The 20,508-nt window shown below is 35.6% G+C and overlaps 1 protein-coding gene across 4 annotated transcripts in view; it reads right to left on the bottom strand.

Annotated features, from left to right (window-relative positions):
- VPS54 (VPS54 subunit of GARP complex) overlaps nt 1-20,508 on the bottom strand; it is an 86,544-nt gene that overhangs the window by 41,312 nt on the left and 24,724 nt on the right. For all 4 annotated transcript variants that reach the window (XM_039243165.1, XM_039243167.1, XM_039243166.1 and 1 more), the window contains 4 exons: nt 15,055-15,133; nt 12,854-12,888; nt 10,260-10,391; nt 6,579-6,964 (listed from right to left, as the gene is read on the bottom strand). In XM_039243165.1, the coding sequence (XP_039099096.1) occupies nt 6,579-6,964; nt 10,260-10,391; nt 12,854-12,888; nt 15,055-15,133 (632 nt within the window). The remainder of the gene's footprint in view (nt 1-6,578; nt 6,965-10,259; nt 10,392-12,853; nt 12,889-15,054; nt 15,134-20,508) is intronic.

Below are 20,508 nucleotides of genomic sequence, written 5' to 3'. Positions count from 1 at the left end.
AAATACAAGTGCCTACTCTGGCCCTATGAGGGAGATATAAATATCAAAAGGATCACAAGGACAGACAGGTTCAATTCAATCTCTGCTATGAACAGTCTGAGTTACTGTACAATTTCCCCCAGGTCATTATACTTAAAGTCATTAAAACACAAAACTGAAAATACAAAACTACTAAACAACAGTGTATCCATGGAACTTTTTTTCATAAAATATAATGTTCCTTTTTAATCTACCTCTAATATTTATAGATCCTACATAGGATGAGAGAAGGACCCTAATCAGATGAGCAGAGCTGTCGGGATGGTAAAGGCAAAAATTGCAAACGGTGTTTGGAACCATTTCCCTGAAGAAGGCATGCAATATCCAAAAGACAAGAATGATGCATGCAGTCTGGTCAGCAGGGCACTAAGGATCTCTACCTTCACATACAAAGGGATTGTTACCATACAATCTAAAAGCTTCAGAAGAACAACTGATTAATGAAACACAGGTGATCTGGTTGGTCCAAAGTATTTCAAAATTTAAGTGAAATGGGCCAATGAAAAATCTGTTTACATATTATGTAAAAAAAATCTAAGTGCTATTTTTGGTGCAAATTCTAAACATGTATATTTAAATATCTAAATTTAAATTTTACCTTAAATTTAGACATCTGTTATTGAATAAAAAACATTTAAAAATGCATAAACTTGGGGCGCCTGAGTGGCTTAGTCGGTTAAGCGTCCGACTTTCGCTTAGGTCATGATCTCGCGGTTCGTGGGTTCGAGCCCTGCGTCGGGCTCTGTGCTGACTGCCAGCTCGGAGCCTGGAGCCTGTTGCCGTCTGTGACTCCCTCTCTCTCTGACCCTTCCCTGCTCACACACTCTCTCTCTCTCTCCTAGAAATAAATAAAACATTAAAAAAAATTTTTTTTAAATAAATAAAAATGCATAAACTCCATTTACTTGAAAAACTAACGTTAGCAACTGTCTTTACTAAGACCAGATACAGCACATTTTTTAAAAACTAGTTTAAGCTATATGACCTTTGGGGTGCCTGGGGTGGGTCTGCTGGTTAAGTGTCCAACTTTGGCTCAGGTCATGATCTCATAGTGAGTTCAAGCTCCACATAGGGCTCTGTGCTGACAACTTGGAGCCTGGAGCCTGCTTTGGATTCTGTGTCTCCCTCTCTCTCTGCCCCTCTCCCATATGTGCTCTTTCTCTCTCAAAAATAAATTTAAAAATATTTTTTAATAAATAAAATAAATTATGTGAGCTTTTAGATTCATTTTTCTTACCTAAACAACATATGGTAAGCAGTGTAGTGATAATTCTGAAAAAAATCCAATAGTGAATGAAATAACATATACATTTGTATTTTGTAATATGAAAACTGTATTTCTCAGGGCTAATTAGAAGATAATAAGATCTCATAAATGACACCAATATCTTACAATAAGCTAATTTAGAACATATTCACTAGTACAAACTAAAACACTGCCTGCCATAAGGGAAGTTTGGCAGTGCCTAGCAAAATTACATCGGCAATTAATCTTTGACCTGGGAATCTCACTTTTCGATTATCTGTCTCAAAGATACACTCTTGTGGCGCCTGGGTAGCTCAGTCAGTTAAGCGTCCAACTTCTGCTCAGGCTATGACCTCGTGGTTTGTGGGTTCGAGCCCCATGTCAGGCTTTGTGCTGACAGCTCAGAGCCTGGAGCCTGCTTGTAATTCTGTCTCCCTCTCTCTCTCTGACTCTCCCCTGCTTGCCCTCTGCCTCTGTCTCAAAAATAAAATATAAATAAATAAATGAATAAATACTAAAAATAATTCAATCCTTAAATATCAAAAGCAATAAAACAAATGAACTTAACTGCACATCAAGTTAGCAGCAAATGTATACAAAGAGAAATTATTTCAAGTGACTTTAAAACGTAATTTATCCATTCATCCCACCAGGATATAGCTTAAAGAAAAAGAAATCCTCCATGTTTGTAGTAATAATACCATTAGTTCTGAGAGCATTCTATGTATATTGTGGGATAAAATAAATGAGTAATTGTGTTGGTGTCATTAAGAGCTACAGTTTTCAACTTCAGCTTATGATTAAGTCCTTTACTTAAGATTAAAGAAGTAAAATCTTTATGGTCATGAATTTAAATTAGGACTAGCAATATGAACTCCTACTTTTTCTTTAAAAAGAAAAATCTATTTTTTAGCTCTGTCCACTACAAAGGCCTATCCAGGAGCAAAAAATACCTCTGGTACCCAGAGCATATTTTCTAAATACCATTTCCTACTGAAAGAAAGTAGTGTTCCTTAAAACATGGCGGATTAGGGGCGTCTGGGTGGCTCAGTTGGCTGAGTGTCCGGCTTCACCTCAGGTCATGATCTCACAGTTCGTGGGTTCGAGCCCTGCATCAGGCTCTGTGCTGACAGCTAGCTCAGATCCTGGAGCCTGTCTTCGGATTCTGTGTCTCCCTCTCTCTCTGACTCTCCCCTACTCATGCTGTCTCTCTCTCTCTCAAAAATAAATAAAACATTAAAAAAAAATTTTTTTTTAATGGCGGAATCTAAGTCTGGAACAAAAAGTGTACAATATGAACATCAAATCATAACAAAAGTTAGAAAACTATCAATCAAAACCTCATGGAATTATGTAAAAGGCCTCAAGAATGAACTTGAGGTCTCTACAAAAGACAGAACATTATGAACACTGACAGAAATAAAGGCAGCAAAAATTTAAATCAAATATATATATAAGTCCACATGCTTATAAAAATGTTTTTAAATCATAGTTAACTTTTAAAGATAGGAGATTTTTCAATTTATTTTTAAAATAGCTAAATAAAAAAAAAAAGAATCTAGAATTTATCCTGCCTCTCCATGTAAGAACTATCCTTCAGTTTTACCAAATAATTGTTATGGAGAAATATCACTTTACAGAAATATTCTTCAGAATCAGAATATCATTATAAGTAACCCATGAGATGCTGAATGATAGGGTAGTTCTATTTGGAACCTCCATACTGTTTCGCAGAGTGGCTGCACCAGTCTGCATTCCCACCATCAGTGCAAGAGGGTTTCCCTTTCTCCACATTCTTGCAAACATCTGTTGCTTCCTGAGTTGTTCATTTTAGCCACTCTGAACGGGATGAAGTGGTATCTCAATGCAGTTTTGATTTGTATTTCCCTGATGATGAGCAATATTGAACATCTTTTTCATGTGTCTGTTTGGGGATGTTGAGTTTGATAATTCTTTATATATTTTAGATACAAAAGTTTTATCACATATGTCATTTACAAATATCTTCTCCCATTCCAAAAGTTGCCTTTTAGTTTTGTTGATTGCTTCCTGCACTGTGCAGAAGACTTTTATTTTGATGAAGTCCCAATTATTTATTTTTGCTTTTGTTTCTTTTGCCTCAGAAACACAATTCCAGTAAGAAGTTGCTATGACTGAAGTCAGAGACGGTACTGCCTGTGTTCTAGGATTTTGATGGTTTCCTGTCTCACATTTAGGTCCTTTGTCCATTTTGAATTTCTTTTTGTGTATGATTAAAGAAATTGGTCCAGTTTCTCCAACACCATTTGTTGAAGAGGCTCTCTTTTTTTTCCACTGGCCATTCTTTCCTGCTTTGTCAAAGATTAGTTGACCATATAGTTGTCGGTCCATTACTGAGTTTTTTATTCTGTTCTATTAATCTATGTGTCTGTTTTTGTGCCACTATTATACTGTCTTGATCATGACAGCTTTGTAATATAACTTGAAGTTCAGAATTGTGATACCTCAGCTTTGCTTTTCTTTTTTAAAATTGCTTTGGCTCTTCGGGCTCTTTTCTGGTTCCAAATTTTAGGACTATTTGTTCTCTATGTCCATGAAAACTACTGGTGGTATTTTGACAGGGACTGTATTATTTGTGTAGATTGCTTTGGGTAATAAGGACATTCTAACAATATTTGTTCTTCTAATACATGAGCATGGAATGTTTTTCCATTTCTTTGTGTTCTCTTCAATTTCTTTCATAGTTATTCTAGTTTTTAAAAATTTTCACTATGATGTCTTGGTATTGGCTGGCTTTTGTTGAATTTGATGGGAGTTAACTGTACCTCCTGGATTTGGATGTCTGGTTCCTTTCCCAGATTAGGGAAGTTCTCAGCTGTGATTTGCTCAAATAAACCAACTTCCCCTTTTCCCCTCTCTTCTTCTTCTAATACAAATGTTATTACACTTTATGGAGTTGCTGAGTTCCTTAAGTCTACATTCATGATCCAATAGTTTTCTTTCTTCTTTTCAGCTTCATTATTTCCCATATCATCTATATCAGATTCATTCCTCTGCTTCATCCATCCTCATTGTCATTACATCCAGTCAGTTCTGTACCTTCGTTACAGCACTTTTCATTTCAGCCTGTCTAGTTTTTAGCTCTTTTATCTCTGCAGTAAGGGCTTCTCTAGTGTCTTCTATGCTTTTCTTAAGCTCAGCTAGTATCCTTATAATTGTTCTTTTAAACTCTAATTCAGGCATATTACTTCTATCTGTTTTGATTAAATCCCTGGCCATGACTTCTTGTTCTTTCTTTTGGGGCAAATTCCTCCATCTTGTCATTTTTTCTAGGTCACTGTTTTCATGTGTCTGTTAGGGAAGACTTATATGTCCTGCTCCTGAGTTTAATGGCTGTATTAAGAAGAGGTCCTATACTGTTCAGGCCCCGGCACATCAGAAAGTATTGCAGAGTGTGCACACTGTAGCTGTGTTTTGGCTACTCTTTCCCTCAGGTCAGTCCTTTGCAGAATTTCTCCTTGCCTGCAGTGGGGAGTGTTAGGGCCTTGTCCAGTGTGTGGTGTTTTAACTAGGTGTGCTTTGGTCTGCTTGTTAAAATAAGCCTGATCCTATTTCCACTAGAGCTGAAACTTTGCCACACTCTGTGTGTGTGGGACTTAGTACATGTGGGGGATTTGTGCTGGTCTTTTGGGGAAGGAGCCTACTATGCTGGTTCTCAGGCCAATCTGCTCTAGTAAAAACGCACCTACATGGCACAATGAGGTGGGGCTTGGTGTAAGCAGCTCCAGCCTCCACTGGGGGGAGTGTGTTGCTTACTGAAGTTTCTCTGTGTTGATGGGCAGGGGAAAATGGGTCACTCCACTCTCGCCTTCCCAGACAGGGGAGTTCACATCGATGCTGTCCAGGAAGGCTTCAGAAATGAGCAAATAATCTCCTCTCTTGTGTCCCAGGTTTCTGTCGGAACCCTGCTTTCATCTTGTGCCTAAGCCATCTGTCTGCCTGGTGGCACAGACCTCCTGTGTTTTATCTCAGGCATGCAGCTGGGTTTCAAAAACTCCAAACTTTAGGGACCCAGTGCAGCACAAACCTATGCTGATCCTCTGGAAGAGGGTGTCTTAGCATGCTATAGTTGGTGCTGGTTTGTTCCAGAAAAGCAGTCACATGACCATGCGGGGGCTCGGAATTCATGGTAAAACACAGTCAAAAGCTAGTTTCTTGGTTAGCGGACTTCAGCAGGAGCCTCTGCTGCTGTGCTAATTAATGAGATGGCTCAACGGTATCTACCATCTCTTTTGTCCCCTGAGAGGAGGCAGTACCACCTCTCACAAATACACTCCAAGAAGGAGAATGGTTTCTCCTGGTGCAACCCAGGAGATCCTCAGACCATTCTGTCCACTTCCTGACCTCTGTCCTCCTTTCCCAAAGGAGCACCCCCTAAGTCTGCCAGGCATGACCCAAATAATGGTGCAGACTTCTAAAACTTTTGATTTGAGCTTCACTGCTTGTAAACTTACAATACTCAGCCCCTCTCCTTTTCCCAGTCAATGGTTTTGGGGAGGACTTTTTCTTGTGCAATCCCCTGCACACTGCCTTCTCTCTTTGTCTGCATTATCAGGGCTCCTTCCCCTCCACAATACCTGCAATTCTTTTATCCCCCAAGTAACTCTCCGCAGCTCCTACCTTCCAGAATGTGGCCGTTTCTCTCTCTCCAGATGTGCAGTTTCTTCTCTCAGTCTTCAGATCAATTTCTTGAGTGTTCAGAATAATTTGGCATCTATCTAGCTGTGCTTGAGGGACAAGGCAAGCATAGGGTCCCTCCACTACTCCATCATCTCAACTCACAAACACCCAGGACCATATCAGAGATTTTATTTTTAAGTAATTTCTATACATAATGTGGGGCTCAAACCCCAGATCAAGAGCCACATGATCCACCAAATGAGCCAGCCAGGGACCTAAATGAACTTAATCTTAGATATACTGGTATTCCTTCTGCACCTTGATCTACTACCTTGACATAAAACTATTTCAGCATTTTCAAAATGTTATTTTCAAAGCTGTGACTGGCCTTTCATTGACTAGCATCATCTACCAGAAAATTTAGTTTCTCCATCCAAATGTTTCTGTAAATATTGATCCTTAAGATTTGCTAAGACTAAACTAGCACAATGATAACATTACTAAACATATCAATCTAGAAAAAAAACTACTCATGTAACTTGAAATACACACTTCTTCAGCTAACATTACATAGTAAAATTTATCCTTTAAAAATTCCTAACATTATTTCTAATAGCTTACTTAAAGGACATACCGGAAGCTGTGAATGCCCTGAAGTTCCTGCTGTAGAACCTCTTGTGTTGTTGCTATTAAGTCCAATGCTCCAACAAATTCAGAAGTGGATAACAACACCTGTACTGTAGGCTGAGTTTGGTGTACAGTGGCCATTAACTTGAGTTTATTGTACACTTTAACACAATTATTTCTGGTAAGTGCCAGTCTTAAAATGTGTAGTGATCCTTCACACATTACTTTATCAATCTGTGCAATTTTATCTCGAAGCATTTTTACAGCCTGGGAAGTTTTCTTGAGGTAGTCCTGCAATTCATGTTGAGAGGTCATTGCATGAAAAAATGCTTCTGAACGTAGAGAGATCTGGTGAGCAATATTTACTTCCACAATATCCAGATAATGGCTCAGCTTAAAAGGGAAGAAAAAAAAAATCACAGAGTATTGTAAGTATACCTTCTTTGACTATCCAAATACTTTCTGAAAATGATATAAGATTTCTATATGTATTTTAAATCCCATTGTGTGAACTACTTGATTATGGATTTCTTGATATTGAGCATAGCAAAATGGAAGGGAGATAAAAGGTAACAGCCCCAAGATTAATAAATGTAAGACAGAAGAGTAGAAGAAACTGATTTACCTTCTTCTGCTCCTATTACTGCCCTCCAAATATCAACTACTTTCTAGAAAGGAAGAGTCATCTGAGATTATTATCTAGTTTCAGAAGTTCTAAGATCTGAACAGAATGATCTCCTTAACCTCCACACCATCACACATCACTTATCTAAGAGCTTATTATAGTTACTGTTTATTGACCTCCTCCTTCTATGTACCAGGCACTGGTATTTTATATACATAACTTTCAAGTTTTAACAATCCTAGAATACAAGTATTATTTGTATTCTTATTTTACAGATGAGGGAACTGAGGCTCAGAGACATTAAATAATTTGAATAAAGTCATGTGGTTAGTAAGTGGCAAAACTAAAATCTGAATCCAGGTCTGACTCAAAAACTGAAGCTCTATTATAGCACACTTCCTCAAAATACTAAAAAATTCATGATCCAGTCACAAATGATAAAAAGTAGTAGAATTCGCTGGGACATTTTCTTCAAGGCTGCTTATTTTACCTTCCAAAAATTATTATCAATTTGTAAAACTCAGTTTATTTCCGATATATTTTAAAATATGCCTTAAATGAGTTCACATATATTTTATTTGTAACACAACCAAGATTAATTCCTAGAGGTAACAGAGATATTTAAAAATACTTTCTAATTTCAAATATGGACTTCCAAAACTTGAGTTGTCTTTTCTTCCTTTCTAATTGCATATGTCTTTTTTGGCTACATTATCTATTTCTCTCCAATTTCTAACTTTTAGAGTTTTCAACCAATAGCTCAAAATTTAGGCATTATCTCTCAACATCTCAGGAGAATCCACAGTGTTAAAGGGCTAATGGGCTTTCAACATGTAGGACTTATAAAATTAGAAGAGATTATTTGGTCTCCAAGACTGTTTCCTTAAAACCATGCAAGATCACATATATCGTCAACAAGGCTCCTTCAGTAATCTATCATAATATACAACAGGTTACAAATGAGAAAATTTTCCATACTTTAAATCTCTTGAGTTTATACCCTTTTGTTGTTGTTCTTTTCATCTTCAACAAGGCTGTGCACTTACTTACCTAAAAAGCAATATGGAGACAAAGGTACTTGGGTACACTGCAAGCTAAAGTAGACTCAATTTTCAGAAGAGTAAATGGAAAATGAGTAATTCCTTTAGGAAAGTGCTACTCAGAATGCAGTTTATATGCTGCTGCCAGTCTGTGAACTATTTAAGAGGTCCATGATAAAATAAGGAACTTTGCTGGAAAGTAAATCAACTACATCATTAAGCCCACTGAACTGTTTTTTTCATGAAAAGACTTTCTTATAAAGGAAGCACTGCAATGATTTTCATTCTAGTGCAAACTCCCTTATTTCATCACAGACCAGCACTTTGGGTAGCACTACAAGAAAATACAAATTCTTTAATCCTGGTTGTAGCATCCCCTCTCTTTAAACCTAGCAAGATATAAACAGCTGTTTGTCAATCATAAAGGGAGTTTGACTATTCTCTTGGGATCCTTTCTTCTATTCCTTTTCTAAGACAAGAATAGAGGAAGATGGAGCCAGAATGTAAATATAATAAGCTTGATTCTGGAACTTAACAAAAAATAAAATTCCATTACTTCAGTCACTTTATATATTTACCATGAGAAAATTCTTTCATTTGAATTTCAAAGATTTCTGCAAGTTATCAATATTCCATTGATCATTTTTTTCAATAGCATAATATTTTCATAATTCATTTCCTATTAAAATTCTATAAAGGGAACAATTTTTAGTATTCCTAAAAGTGTTTAGGAAGTATTAGTATTTAGGAGAAGATTTTCATTGGCTTTAATTGTTTTTCTCTTTTAAGGTATTAGTCGAATAGCGCATATATTGGAATGTGAAAAAAAGCAGTTTGGGAATGAGTCTGTGTCCATAAACCCATCATTTTCATCAGATTTATGAATTTGTTCTTACTCAAGGGAAACCTTTATATGTGAAAATGTTGCCAAAGGAAAAATTACTTCATTTTTATTTTCAACTGTGAGAAAAAGAATACTCATGATTTTTTGCCTACATGTCTTCTCTTCTCCCCAAACTAGTTTCCTCTTGGGTTACTGGACCTCATTTACTGAATAGTATTCCTGAGACAAGTTTCCAGACTGCCAAGAGATGTCACTGACCTGAAACAAATGCTTTCTTCTCAGTTTGAGAATCAGTTTTAGAAAAGCTCTAAACTGAGTGCTGAGAAAGAGAGGAAATCAAAAGCCTTTACTTCCTATTCAAGTTTTAAAAGATTCTCGATATGTGAGTTAAGATATGTTTAAAATTCTACACTTTAAATGACCTTCAAGCTGCTGACTTCTACTTAGAGAACATTGTAAAATTTTTTAAAAACTGCTGACTACTAATATGTAAAAGATTAGGCTTTGCAAAGCTAAAAATATAATATGTATTTTTTTAAATGTTTTATTTCTGAGAGAGAGAGAGAGACAGCATGAGCAGGGGAGGGTCAGAGAGAGTGGGAGACACAGAATCTGAAGACAGACTACAGGCTCTGAGCTAGCTGTCAGCACAGAGCCCGATGTGGGGCTCGAACCCATGAACTGTGAGATCATGACCTGAGCCGAAGTTGTACACTTAACCGACTGAGCCACCCAGGTGCCCCTATAATACGTATTTTTTAACTGTGGTATTTTTGTTTCAAAGTAATCATCCTTACTATGTATAAGGAAAAATAGTACCTTTGCAAAAGTTGATTTTCTATGTCTTAAATCATAAAGAATATAAAATTTGCCAATATATTTTTTGGGTATAAGTGAAAAGCAATTAATCATGTTATCTAATATATCCTTCCAACCTAAATTCTGTGAACTGTTATTTTGGATAAGAAGCACTCACACAATTAGCTTTTCCTTTTTCACCAGTACAACTTGTTTTCCATTGAATAAAAATGTTTTTACTTTATCAGTTAAAATTTGAAGGCAGTAACAATAATGAAATTAAACTAGCCTTTACTAAATAACTAAATCTGAACCCACACAAAAGATACTACTTAACTAGAATACAGTTTTTTTACATGGAAAAAGTAGAAAAGAAATTACCTTTTCTTGTAGCAACTTTGAGGAAGCTGCATCACGATTTCCTTTTCCACCAGCAGTATTAAAATGAGACCATGGTAAAACTGAATTAAAAGTTAAGGAATCGTCCAAGGCAAAATCTGGTTTCATAAAAATCTATTAAAAAATGTATTTTCCTCAATTAGATAAACGTTTTTTACATCGATTATCCTTCAAGCATTGTAAGACCATTAATAATTATTAACTTGGATCTTAAACATAAACAGAAAAGCAAGCGATATGCTAATTTACACAAGAATCTGTATAAAAATGTATAGTTTCATCAAGCTAAAAATACTCATAAGAGACAGAAAAATGTTTTTTCTTTACCAATGGAGATAATCATTCCATTACTATGCAATCAAATTCACTAATGTAGTCCCACTAAGCATATACCAAAGGGAGATATCCTCTTTATCCGAAAATTTCTTTATTATTTCCCCCATTGATAGTGTTTTTAAAAACCCCAAATATCAATTTCTCTATATTTATATTTCTATTTTCTCCTGCTTAAAATGCTTTCAAAATTAGTTTTATAGATTAGATATATACTAAATTTTAAAACCAAAACAAATTCAATTTTATGAAAGGACTACTCTTTTTCCTTTACATACACATCCATCTGGACACCAAGTCCTACCCATTATATTTTCTTAATAATACTTGAATCCTCTCTCTCATCTATGTCTACAGCATTTCATTAGTGCAGCCCCTCATTATCTCTGGATTACAGACATGGCTATTTACTGATGTGCTTCCTCAATCTATCCCCTATACTACTATTAGATATATATTTTAAATGTTTATGTATTGGGGGGGGGTGGGGAGGATCTGAAGCAGGCTCTGCACTGTCAGCATAGAGCCTGATGTGGAGCTCAAAACCTGCAAACCACCAGACCATGACCTGAGCCAAGGTCAGACGCTTAACCAACTAAGCCAGCCAGGTGCCCTGTTAGATATACTTTTAAAATGCAAGTATAACTGAATTAATTTCTCTGCTTAAATCTTTCAATAGAGTCCCATGACCTAAGGACCAATCTTTTTAAAAGAGCATCAAAAGCCTTTCATTTTTTTTTGAACCCCTCACTGATTTGTATCTTGCCACTCCCACTATTTACGAGTTACACTGTAGCAATGCTCAACTATCTTCCATACCCTCTTATGCTTAATTATCTTTGTATATGCTTTCAGCCTAGAATGCTCTTTCCTATTTTCCTAGAGAATACAACCCAGTCAAAGGGCAAACTTATCTCTGTATGATTATCTGTACTCGATCTCTGAACACATAAATTACCCCATCTTTGAACACAAGTACATATGCCACACATATTTATGTATCTCATACTTCACAAAAATTATTTATTTGATATGTGTATAACCCCCTGAAGACCATATGTTCCAACAAGACTGGATTTATAGCTCATTAATCTTTGTATCTGTACTACCTAGCATAAGGCCTGAAACACAGTTTAACTTGATTACCTAATTAATTTCTATGCTATATTTTATTTTTACTGATCAATTTTACCTATATCCAAAAATTAGTATAAAGTGATAGGGAAAATCTAACCAGAGACATGCATGTATTTTCTAGTCCCTGCTTTAATATATTTAAAAGTACTGATTAATTCAATAAATACTTATAATCTAACTCTTATGCTAGGCACTAAGGGGGAAACAAAGATTAATTATTACACAGGTCTTAATCTCAAGGATCTTTAATCCACTAGATGTGATAAAATACACACATAAATATCTTTTATAAAAAGAGTGGCAAATGCCTTAAAAAGGAAGGCACAGGTCTACATAAAATGCTATGGAAATTCAGCAAGGGGGCCAATTATCTTCAGTTGGAAAGTAATGTATTCAAGTAAGGTTGCCATTTCACCAAGAGAATGTAAAGAAAGGATTGGATATGAGGAAATGAGGGAGAAGTCTTCCAGACTAAAGGAACAGTGCAAATAAAGCACAGAGACAGCAAAAAAAAACTTTGGCTGAAATAAAGAATGTGTAAAGATGAGTAAGCAAAAGTTAAGAGAGTGATTATGAAGGAAATGAATAATTAAGGGCCTTAAATGACAGAGTTTGAATTTTATTTTGTAAGAATCAAACCACTTTAGAAATGAATGCCCTCTTCTTTCTGCTTCTGTCTGTTGACTTTCTGTGTCTTCTCACCCTAGAGAGCAGTTATCACTGACCTCTTGGAGAATCTGATTAACGCAATGGACTCTTTTCCCCAGGGGAGCGGCAGGACATCTATTACAATCTATTACATTATATCTCTACAAAATTCCTCACACAAAAGAAAGATCTCTTAATAATGTGAAGGAGTAGTAAGATCAATAAAATTCTTTTTTAGAATAGAGAGACTTAAATATATTTGTAGGTTTCAGTAATGAAGAAGAAACTGATGATGTGAAAGAGAGAAGAAAAGTGCTGCACAAAGTCCCAAAAGAGGCTAAGTGGTTAAAGTGTGAGAAAGTCGAAAGCTTCTTACAAGGCAAAATTAAAGATATTTAAGATTATAAAAAGTTAAAGTTATTAAATAGCAGTATTCTCATTTATTAAAGCTTTGTTACCTTAGGTACTTGCTCCAGATCTGTCCTGGATTTATCTATGAAAAAGGGAAAAGTGAAAATATGATTTTTTTTAATCTTGTTTTCATTTTATTCCATAAAATACATTTGACTAGATTCTATACTATGCCACTATATAACCACGTAAATTCCCTCAACAAACATCTATCAGGCACCTCCTGTATGCCTAGTAGTAGACAAAGCACTGAATAAATCCTAGGTTTCAAATAATTTTAATCAATTGCATGGTGGCAATAAAACAACTAAATACATTTCAAGTGCTCTTTAAATGGACACAGAAAGCTGGCTGCGATCTTATTAAGTTTTGGTGAAATTGTTTGGCATCTGGTTTTAAAAAAATGAATTCAATTCTAATATAGGAATACTTTTTTATTGTTCAAAATACCCGCCATCCCATCCAGAATTTCTTATGATCAAAGATTTTAACACGATATTAATTTTCTTCTTAGACATTTAGTTTGTATCATCAACAAACCTGCAAATGAACCTACTTTACTTTCATCTCACCAACTAGATATCAGAGGAGGTACCCTTCTTTCCAAAACTAACCTTCCTGGGTTGGACTCCATGCCCTTCTGCCTCTTTTGTGAGCTTGCTTCATCCTCAATTACCCTGCCTCTTTCCATATCCTCAACTGTTGCCTTCTAATAGCTCTTACTCTCTTCATACTAACATGCTCAGTTCTCTCGCATTAAAACAAACAAACAAACAAAGATAAAGCTAAAACCCAGGGCCTAAAGTAGGCTGAGGCAAGGGAGGACCTCCAGTACAAAATTTAAGGAAGCACTCATTCTCAGGGTTATGTAAATGCCTCTCCTGTCTCACCTGGTGTTGACCATGCAAAAATATTCTTCCTCTGTGTTCTATCTAACCAGTATCTTATATCTCAAATCCTAAAGTCATATCCACACTGGTAGTCTCCATTTCTTTCTTTTGTACTCACACATAGTATTGTGTTTCTGTAACTATCACTTCAAGTCTGAATGTCCTCCTTAAGATCTCCTAAATTGTGAAATCCACAGAAACTTCTCAGTGTGCAAACTGATCTATCCTCACCAATACTAACAACTAACTGATGACCAAAACCTGTGCTTTGTTTGATCTCTAATGTATCTCTCAAATGCCTAAATTCCTTTCTATCTTCATTATAACTGCTTTTGGGGGGGGTCACATGATGTCTCACTTGTATTACTTCAGTAGCCTTTTACTATCTCTTTGCCTCCAATTTTATCATCTTCCTTAAGTTTATTTTTTACAACTGTTTTCACAGTCAAATGTATAATCATAAATCTGATCATGTCTGGTTAAAAATATTTTGTAGCTCTGTACTGCTTTTAGAAAAGAAAAATTCCTTAGCATGGCATATAAGGCTCTTCATGATCTGACTCCCCTGCCTACTTCTTCAGTCTCATATCTTGCTCCCAGGAGAGCCAATATACCGAACTTGAAGATGCTCTGTTCTCTCTTGACTCCACTGTTTTTGCTTAAACTGTTCCCTCTTCCCAGAAGGCCTTTCTCCACATAAATCTTTCTCAACAGCTAGTTTAAAACACAGGCAATCATCAACTCTAGGAAGTTTTCTAAGGCTTAACAAATTAGGAGCTCTATACAATCTTACCACATTGAACTTATTATTTGATATACAACACTGCAGCCTGACTCAAGAGACTTTCAGCTTCTTGAGGACAAGTCCTCTTTTTATTCAACTATTTTTAATCAACAGGCAAAGTACCGAGCATCCAGATGTTAAATAAATATTTGCTGAAGTAAAGGATAACAGGGGCGCCTGGGTGGCTCAGTCAGTCAAGTGTCTGACTGCAACTCAGGTCATGATCTCAAGCTTTGGGAGTTGGAGCCCTGCGTCAGGCTCTGTGCTGACAGCTCAGCCTGGAGCCTGCATCAGATTCTGTGTCTCCCTCTCTCTCTGCTCTTCCCCCGCTGACACTCTGTCTCTCTGTTTCTCAAAAATAAAAAAAAATAATAATAATAAAAAAAGGATAACACTACCATGAGACCCATGATCTTTCTTGTAAAAGCTTTTGAAAGATTAGGATCACAGGCTATAAAAATTTCACTAGAAATAAAAGGTCCCCAAATTAGGGTTTTGTTTGTTGATATTTATGCTATGCTACAAATACCACATATTCATCTATTTACTGTCTACAAATAGCACATATTCATACCATGAGTATGTAAGAGAGTCCTGTCAAAAGTATCTTTAGGAGGACAAATATTCTTGCATCTCTCATGAGTCTTCTCTTTCTATAAAAAGACAAATATCAAAATAAATGCTATATAGCAATATGAATACTCAAAGCATCAAAATGTTTCACAATAGAATATACCAAATTAGTTCTACAAATTTTAATATGAAATCACTAACCTCTTGAGCTTAAACACAAGTGTGCTTAATAAACCACGTATGAACTCTAGGAACACCTATATGCTTATTTATACTCATCCCATTTGATATAATTATAGTAGAATCTTCATAAATTTGGAATGAAATGGGGATACAAATGAAAGATCCTTACTTACATAACAAATTGATTGAGGATAACTTTTTAAAACTAGGAAGAAAATGTGAAAACCTATACACCTAAGATAGAAAGATAGGCATTAGTTAACCCTTTTTGACTCAAAGTAAAAGAAAAAAGAACCTCACTCTGATTTCAGATTATATGATCACTAACAATTCTATCTTTTCAGAGACACCTGAACACACGGGAAAGTGGAGTATGGTATGGAAAAAACACTGGGCTAGTAGTGTTCAGAGCTCTGATAGCAACTGTGGCAGAAACTATAGGACTATCTTCCAACATGGCTATACCATTTTGCAGTCCTATCCACAATGAATAAGAGTTCCTATTAGTCTACATTCTTACCAGCATTTGGTGCTATCAGTGTTTCAATTTCTGCAATTCTGACATCTGTATAGTGGCATCTCACTGATGTTTTAATTTGCAATTCCCTAATGACATATAATGAGCATCTTTTCATATGCTTATTTGCCATCTGTATGTATTCTTTTGTGAAATGCCTGTTCAGATATTTTGCCCACTTTTTTTTATTGTGACAAAATATACATAACATAAAACTTATCACTTAAAACTATTAGTGATATTGACTTTTCACATGCTTATCGGTCATTTGTACATCTTCTTTGGAGAAATGTTCATTCAAGTCCTTTTCCCATTTTTCAGTTGGCTTGGTTCTTATTGCTGAATTTTAAGAGTTATTTGTATATTTACTGATACTGATCCTTTATCATATATGTGTTTTCCAAATATTTTCTCCCAGTGTTTAGCTTGTATTCTTTCTTTTAATGGCCTTTCACAGAGTAGAGGTTTTAATTTTAACTAAGTCCAACCAATTTTTTTCTTTCATGAATTGTGCTTTATCTGATGCCATTATCTAAAGTCATCACCAAACCCAAAGTCATGTATTTTATACTGTGTAATCTTCTAGTTTTACAGTTTTGCATTTTACACTTAGGTCTACGATCCATTTTGCGCTAACTGCTGTGAAAGGGTGTATAGTCTGTGTCTAGATTCTTTATATATATATGTGTGTGTGTGTGTACATATATATATATATATATTTTTGTTTTGTTTTGTTTTTTGCATGTGGCCATCTAGTTGTTCCAGCACCATTTATTCAAAAGACTATTGGGTGCCTGGGTGGCTCAGTCAGCTGAGCGTCTGACTTTGGCTCAGGTCATGATCTCATGGGTTCGTGGGTTCGAGCCCTGTGTCAGGCTCTGTGCTGACAGCTAGCTCAGAGCCTGGAGCCTGTCTTCAGATTCTGTGTCTCCCACTCTCTCTGACCCTCCCCTTCTCACACTGTCTGTCTCTCAAAAATAAATAAAACATGAAAAAAAAGACTTTTGCACTATTTGCGCTTCTATCAAAAATCAGTTGACTATATTTGTGTTAGTTCTGAGCTCTCTTCTGTTCCTTTGATCTATGTCTATTCTTTTACCAATACCATACTGTTTATATTACTCTCTTCACAGTAAGTCTTGAAGTCAATTAGTGTCAATTTTCTAACTTGGTTCTTCAATACTTTGTTAGCTATTCTTTTCCCTTTCTTTATAAACTTTGGAATTAGTTTCTTGGTATCCAAAAACAAATTGCTGAAATCTTAACTGGGACTGCATTGAATCTGTAGACGAAGTTGGAAAGAACATTTGACAATACTGAGTCTTCCTATCCATGTACATGGAATCTCTCTCTGTTTATTTAGATCTTCACTGATTTCTTTCATCAGTTTTGTAGTTATCCTCATATAGATCTTGCACATATTCTGTAAGATTTATACCTAAGTATTTCATTTCCTTTGAAATGCTAATGTAAATGGTGCTGTGTTAATTTCAAATACAAATTGTACATCACTAGCATATAAGAAAGCAATTTACTTCTGTAATATTAACCTTTTGTAATATTAATAAACCCTGCAACCTTGGTATAATTGCTTATTAGTTCCCAGGAATTTCTTTACTGATTTCTTTGCTTCAAGAATCTTTACTGATTCTTTGGGATTTTCTAAATAGACAATCATGATACCTATGAATAAAGACAGTTTTACTTCCTCTGTCCCAGTGTATATACCTTTTATTTCCTTTTCCTGTCTCATTATGTAGAATTTCCTGTGCGATGTTCAAAACGAGTGGTGAGAACAGACATCCTTACCTTGTTCCTCATCTCAGAGGGAAAGCACCTAGTTTCTCACAATTAGTTGTAGGGTTTTTGTAGATATTCTTTATCAAGTTGAATTAGTTCCCATTGGGGCATCTGGGTGGCTCAGTCGGTTAAGTGTCTGATTCGGTTCAGGCCATGATCTCACAGTTCATGAGTCTGAACCCCACATCAGGCTCTGTGCTGACACCTCAGAGCCTGGAGCCTGCTTTAGATTCTGTTGTCTCCCTCTCTCCCTGCACCCGCTTTCTATCTCTCTCTCTCTCAAAAATACACATTAAAAAAATTGAAAAAAGTTCCCCTATATTCCTAGTTTGCTGTGTTTTTAATCATGAATGGGTACTGAGTTTTATCAAATGTTTTCTCTATATCTGATACGAATATAGATTTTTCTTCTTCAGCCCATTAAGGTATGGATTACACTAATTGCTTTCTGAATATTGGATCAGCCTTACATATCTGGAATAAATCCCACTTAGTTATGGTATAGAATTCTTTTTTATATTGTTGGGTTTGATTTTCCAATATTTTGTTAAGGACTTTTGCAACCATGTTCATGAGAGACAGTGGTCTGTAGTTTTCCTTTTTCATAACGTTTTTGTCTAATTTCAGTATTAGGTTAATGCCACATAAATAAGTTAGAAAGTATCCTCTTTGCTTCCATTTCCTGGAATAGATCATAAAAAACTGGTATGACTTCTGCTTACATGTGGCACAATTCACCAGTGTACCCATGTGGCCCTGGTGTTTTCTATTTTGAAAAGTTATTATTGATTCAATTTCTTTAAAAAGTATAGATTTATTCAGATACAATTTGTGGGCATACAGTTTGTTCATAATATTTTGTTATCCTTTAATGACCATGAGAACATTAATGATATGCCCTCTTTCATTTCTAATATTAATAATTTATAATTTTTTTAAATTAACTTGGCTAAACAGTTATCAATTTTATTGATCTTCTTAAAGAAACAGCTTTCAGTTTTATTGATTATTGATTTCCTTTTTTCAATTTCACTGATTTCTGGTCTAATTTTTATTATTTCTTCTGTTGTTTCGTTTTATCGTAGTATACTTGACACACGATATCATTAGTTTCAGGTACAAACACAGTGATTCACCTTCTGCTAACTTTGAATATCATTTGTTCTTCTTCTTGTCTCCTGTGGTGAAAACTTAGATTAATTTTAGATTTTTTTCTTTACTAATATATGCATTTAAAGCTATTAAATTTCCCTTAAGCAATGCTTTCAATAACCCACACATTTTAATGTTTCTATTAACATTTCCTTAAACTCACTGATTCTTTTCTCTGAAATTTCTAGTCTACTGATGAATCCATTGAAGGCATTCTTCATTTCTGCTAATGTTTTTTATTTCTAGCATTTCCTTTTGATACTTATAGATCCCATCTCTCGGCATAGATCACCCATCTATTCTTACATGTTATCTACCTTTTCCATTAAGGCCTTAATATATTAACCACAGCTGTTTTAAATTCCCAGTCTGATAATTCCAACATTGTTGCCACCTGAGTCTCATTCCAGTACTTGCTCTTTAAACTGTGGGTTTTTCTTCTTCTCATCTTTAGTATATATTATAATTCTCTGTCGAATGCCAGATATGATGTACTGGATAAAAGGAACTTACATAAACAGGCATTTAGTGTGAAGTTTATGTTTATTTGGCTAGGAATGAGGCTGTATTAACGGTTTGCTGTAGCTGTAGGTGTTAGAGGCTAAAATTTCCTCTGGTGTCATTTTTGTCTCCCTTGCTGTCTTTTTAAAATTTTTTTAAATGTTTATTTACTCTGAGACAGAGAGAGAGCAAGTGGGGGAGGAACAGAGAGTGAATCCCAAGCAGCCTCTGCGCTGTCATCACAGAACTCGATACAGGGCTTGAACTTACAAACCATGAAACCATGACCTGAGCCAAAATCAAGAGTTGGACACTTAACGAACTGAGCCACCCAGGTGCCTCTCCCTTGCTGTCTTTACAGATTTCTTAAATGAAGTCTGAGACATGCAATTCTTTCAGTTGTATTCCCTTATTATACAGGTGCCCTATTGATATGGAGGGAAGATGTGGGAGGAAAGGAAGCATTCCAGAGTTCTGTCATTAGGTCTTTGTCTTTTACTGAGTTTGTGCCCCTGGGCTGTTACCTTCAAAAAGCTTCTAAGTTGTTGATTTTCATTTAGTTCAAATATTTCTTGTGAGAAGAGGGGTAGAAGCCTCCAAATTCCTTATAAGCTGAACCAGAAGTATTTTTAACTTTTTAGGAAATGGCTAAATTGTTTTCCCAAAGGGTTTGTACCACTCTAAATTCCCACCAACAATATATGAGAGTTCTAGTTACTCCACCAGGGCTGGCAATAGGGTGAGGCAAGCAAGGAGCCTAGGGTACAGTATTTAAACAGGTATCTACTTACTCTTAGATTCTCATGGCCCTTCATATTTTACACCTCAGGCACCTTGCCTGCCTCATCCTAATACTGGCCCTGTCCTTCATATCTTCACCAAAATATGAAAGAATATGTGTAGACATGGTATTGTTTTTTCCTTAATTATTTGGTAGAAATCAACAGTGAAGCCATGCGGACTTGAGTTTTCTTCTTAGAAAGGTATTTAATATCAATTTCTTTAATAACTATAAGGCTATTCAGGTTATCTATTTCTTCTTGAGAGAGATTTGGTCATTTGTGTCTTTGAAGGAATGTGTCAGTTCATCTAACCTGTAGAATTTATTGGCATAAAGTTGTTCAAATTAGTCTTGTAATCACTGTAGAATCTGTAGTGATGTCATCACTCTCATTTTTGTTATTGGTGATTATGTCTTTTTTCTTCCTGGATCAGCATTACTACAGGTTTGACAATTTTATTGACCTTCTCAAAGAATTAGGTTAGGGTTTCACTGATTTTTCTCTACTATTTCTCTACCTT

The sequence above is a fragment of the Hyaena hyaena genome, unplaced genomic scaffold (genome assembly GCF_003009895.1).
Source record: "Hyaena hyaena isolate Hyena2069 unplaced genomic scaffold, ASM300989v1 scaffold_224, whole genome shotgun sequence".
NCBI classification, from domain to species: Eukaryota; Metazoa; Chordata; class Mammalia; order Carnivora; family Hyaenidae; genus Hyaena; species Hyaena hyaena.
This window is presented reverse-complemented; position numbering and strand designations above follow the sequence as displayed.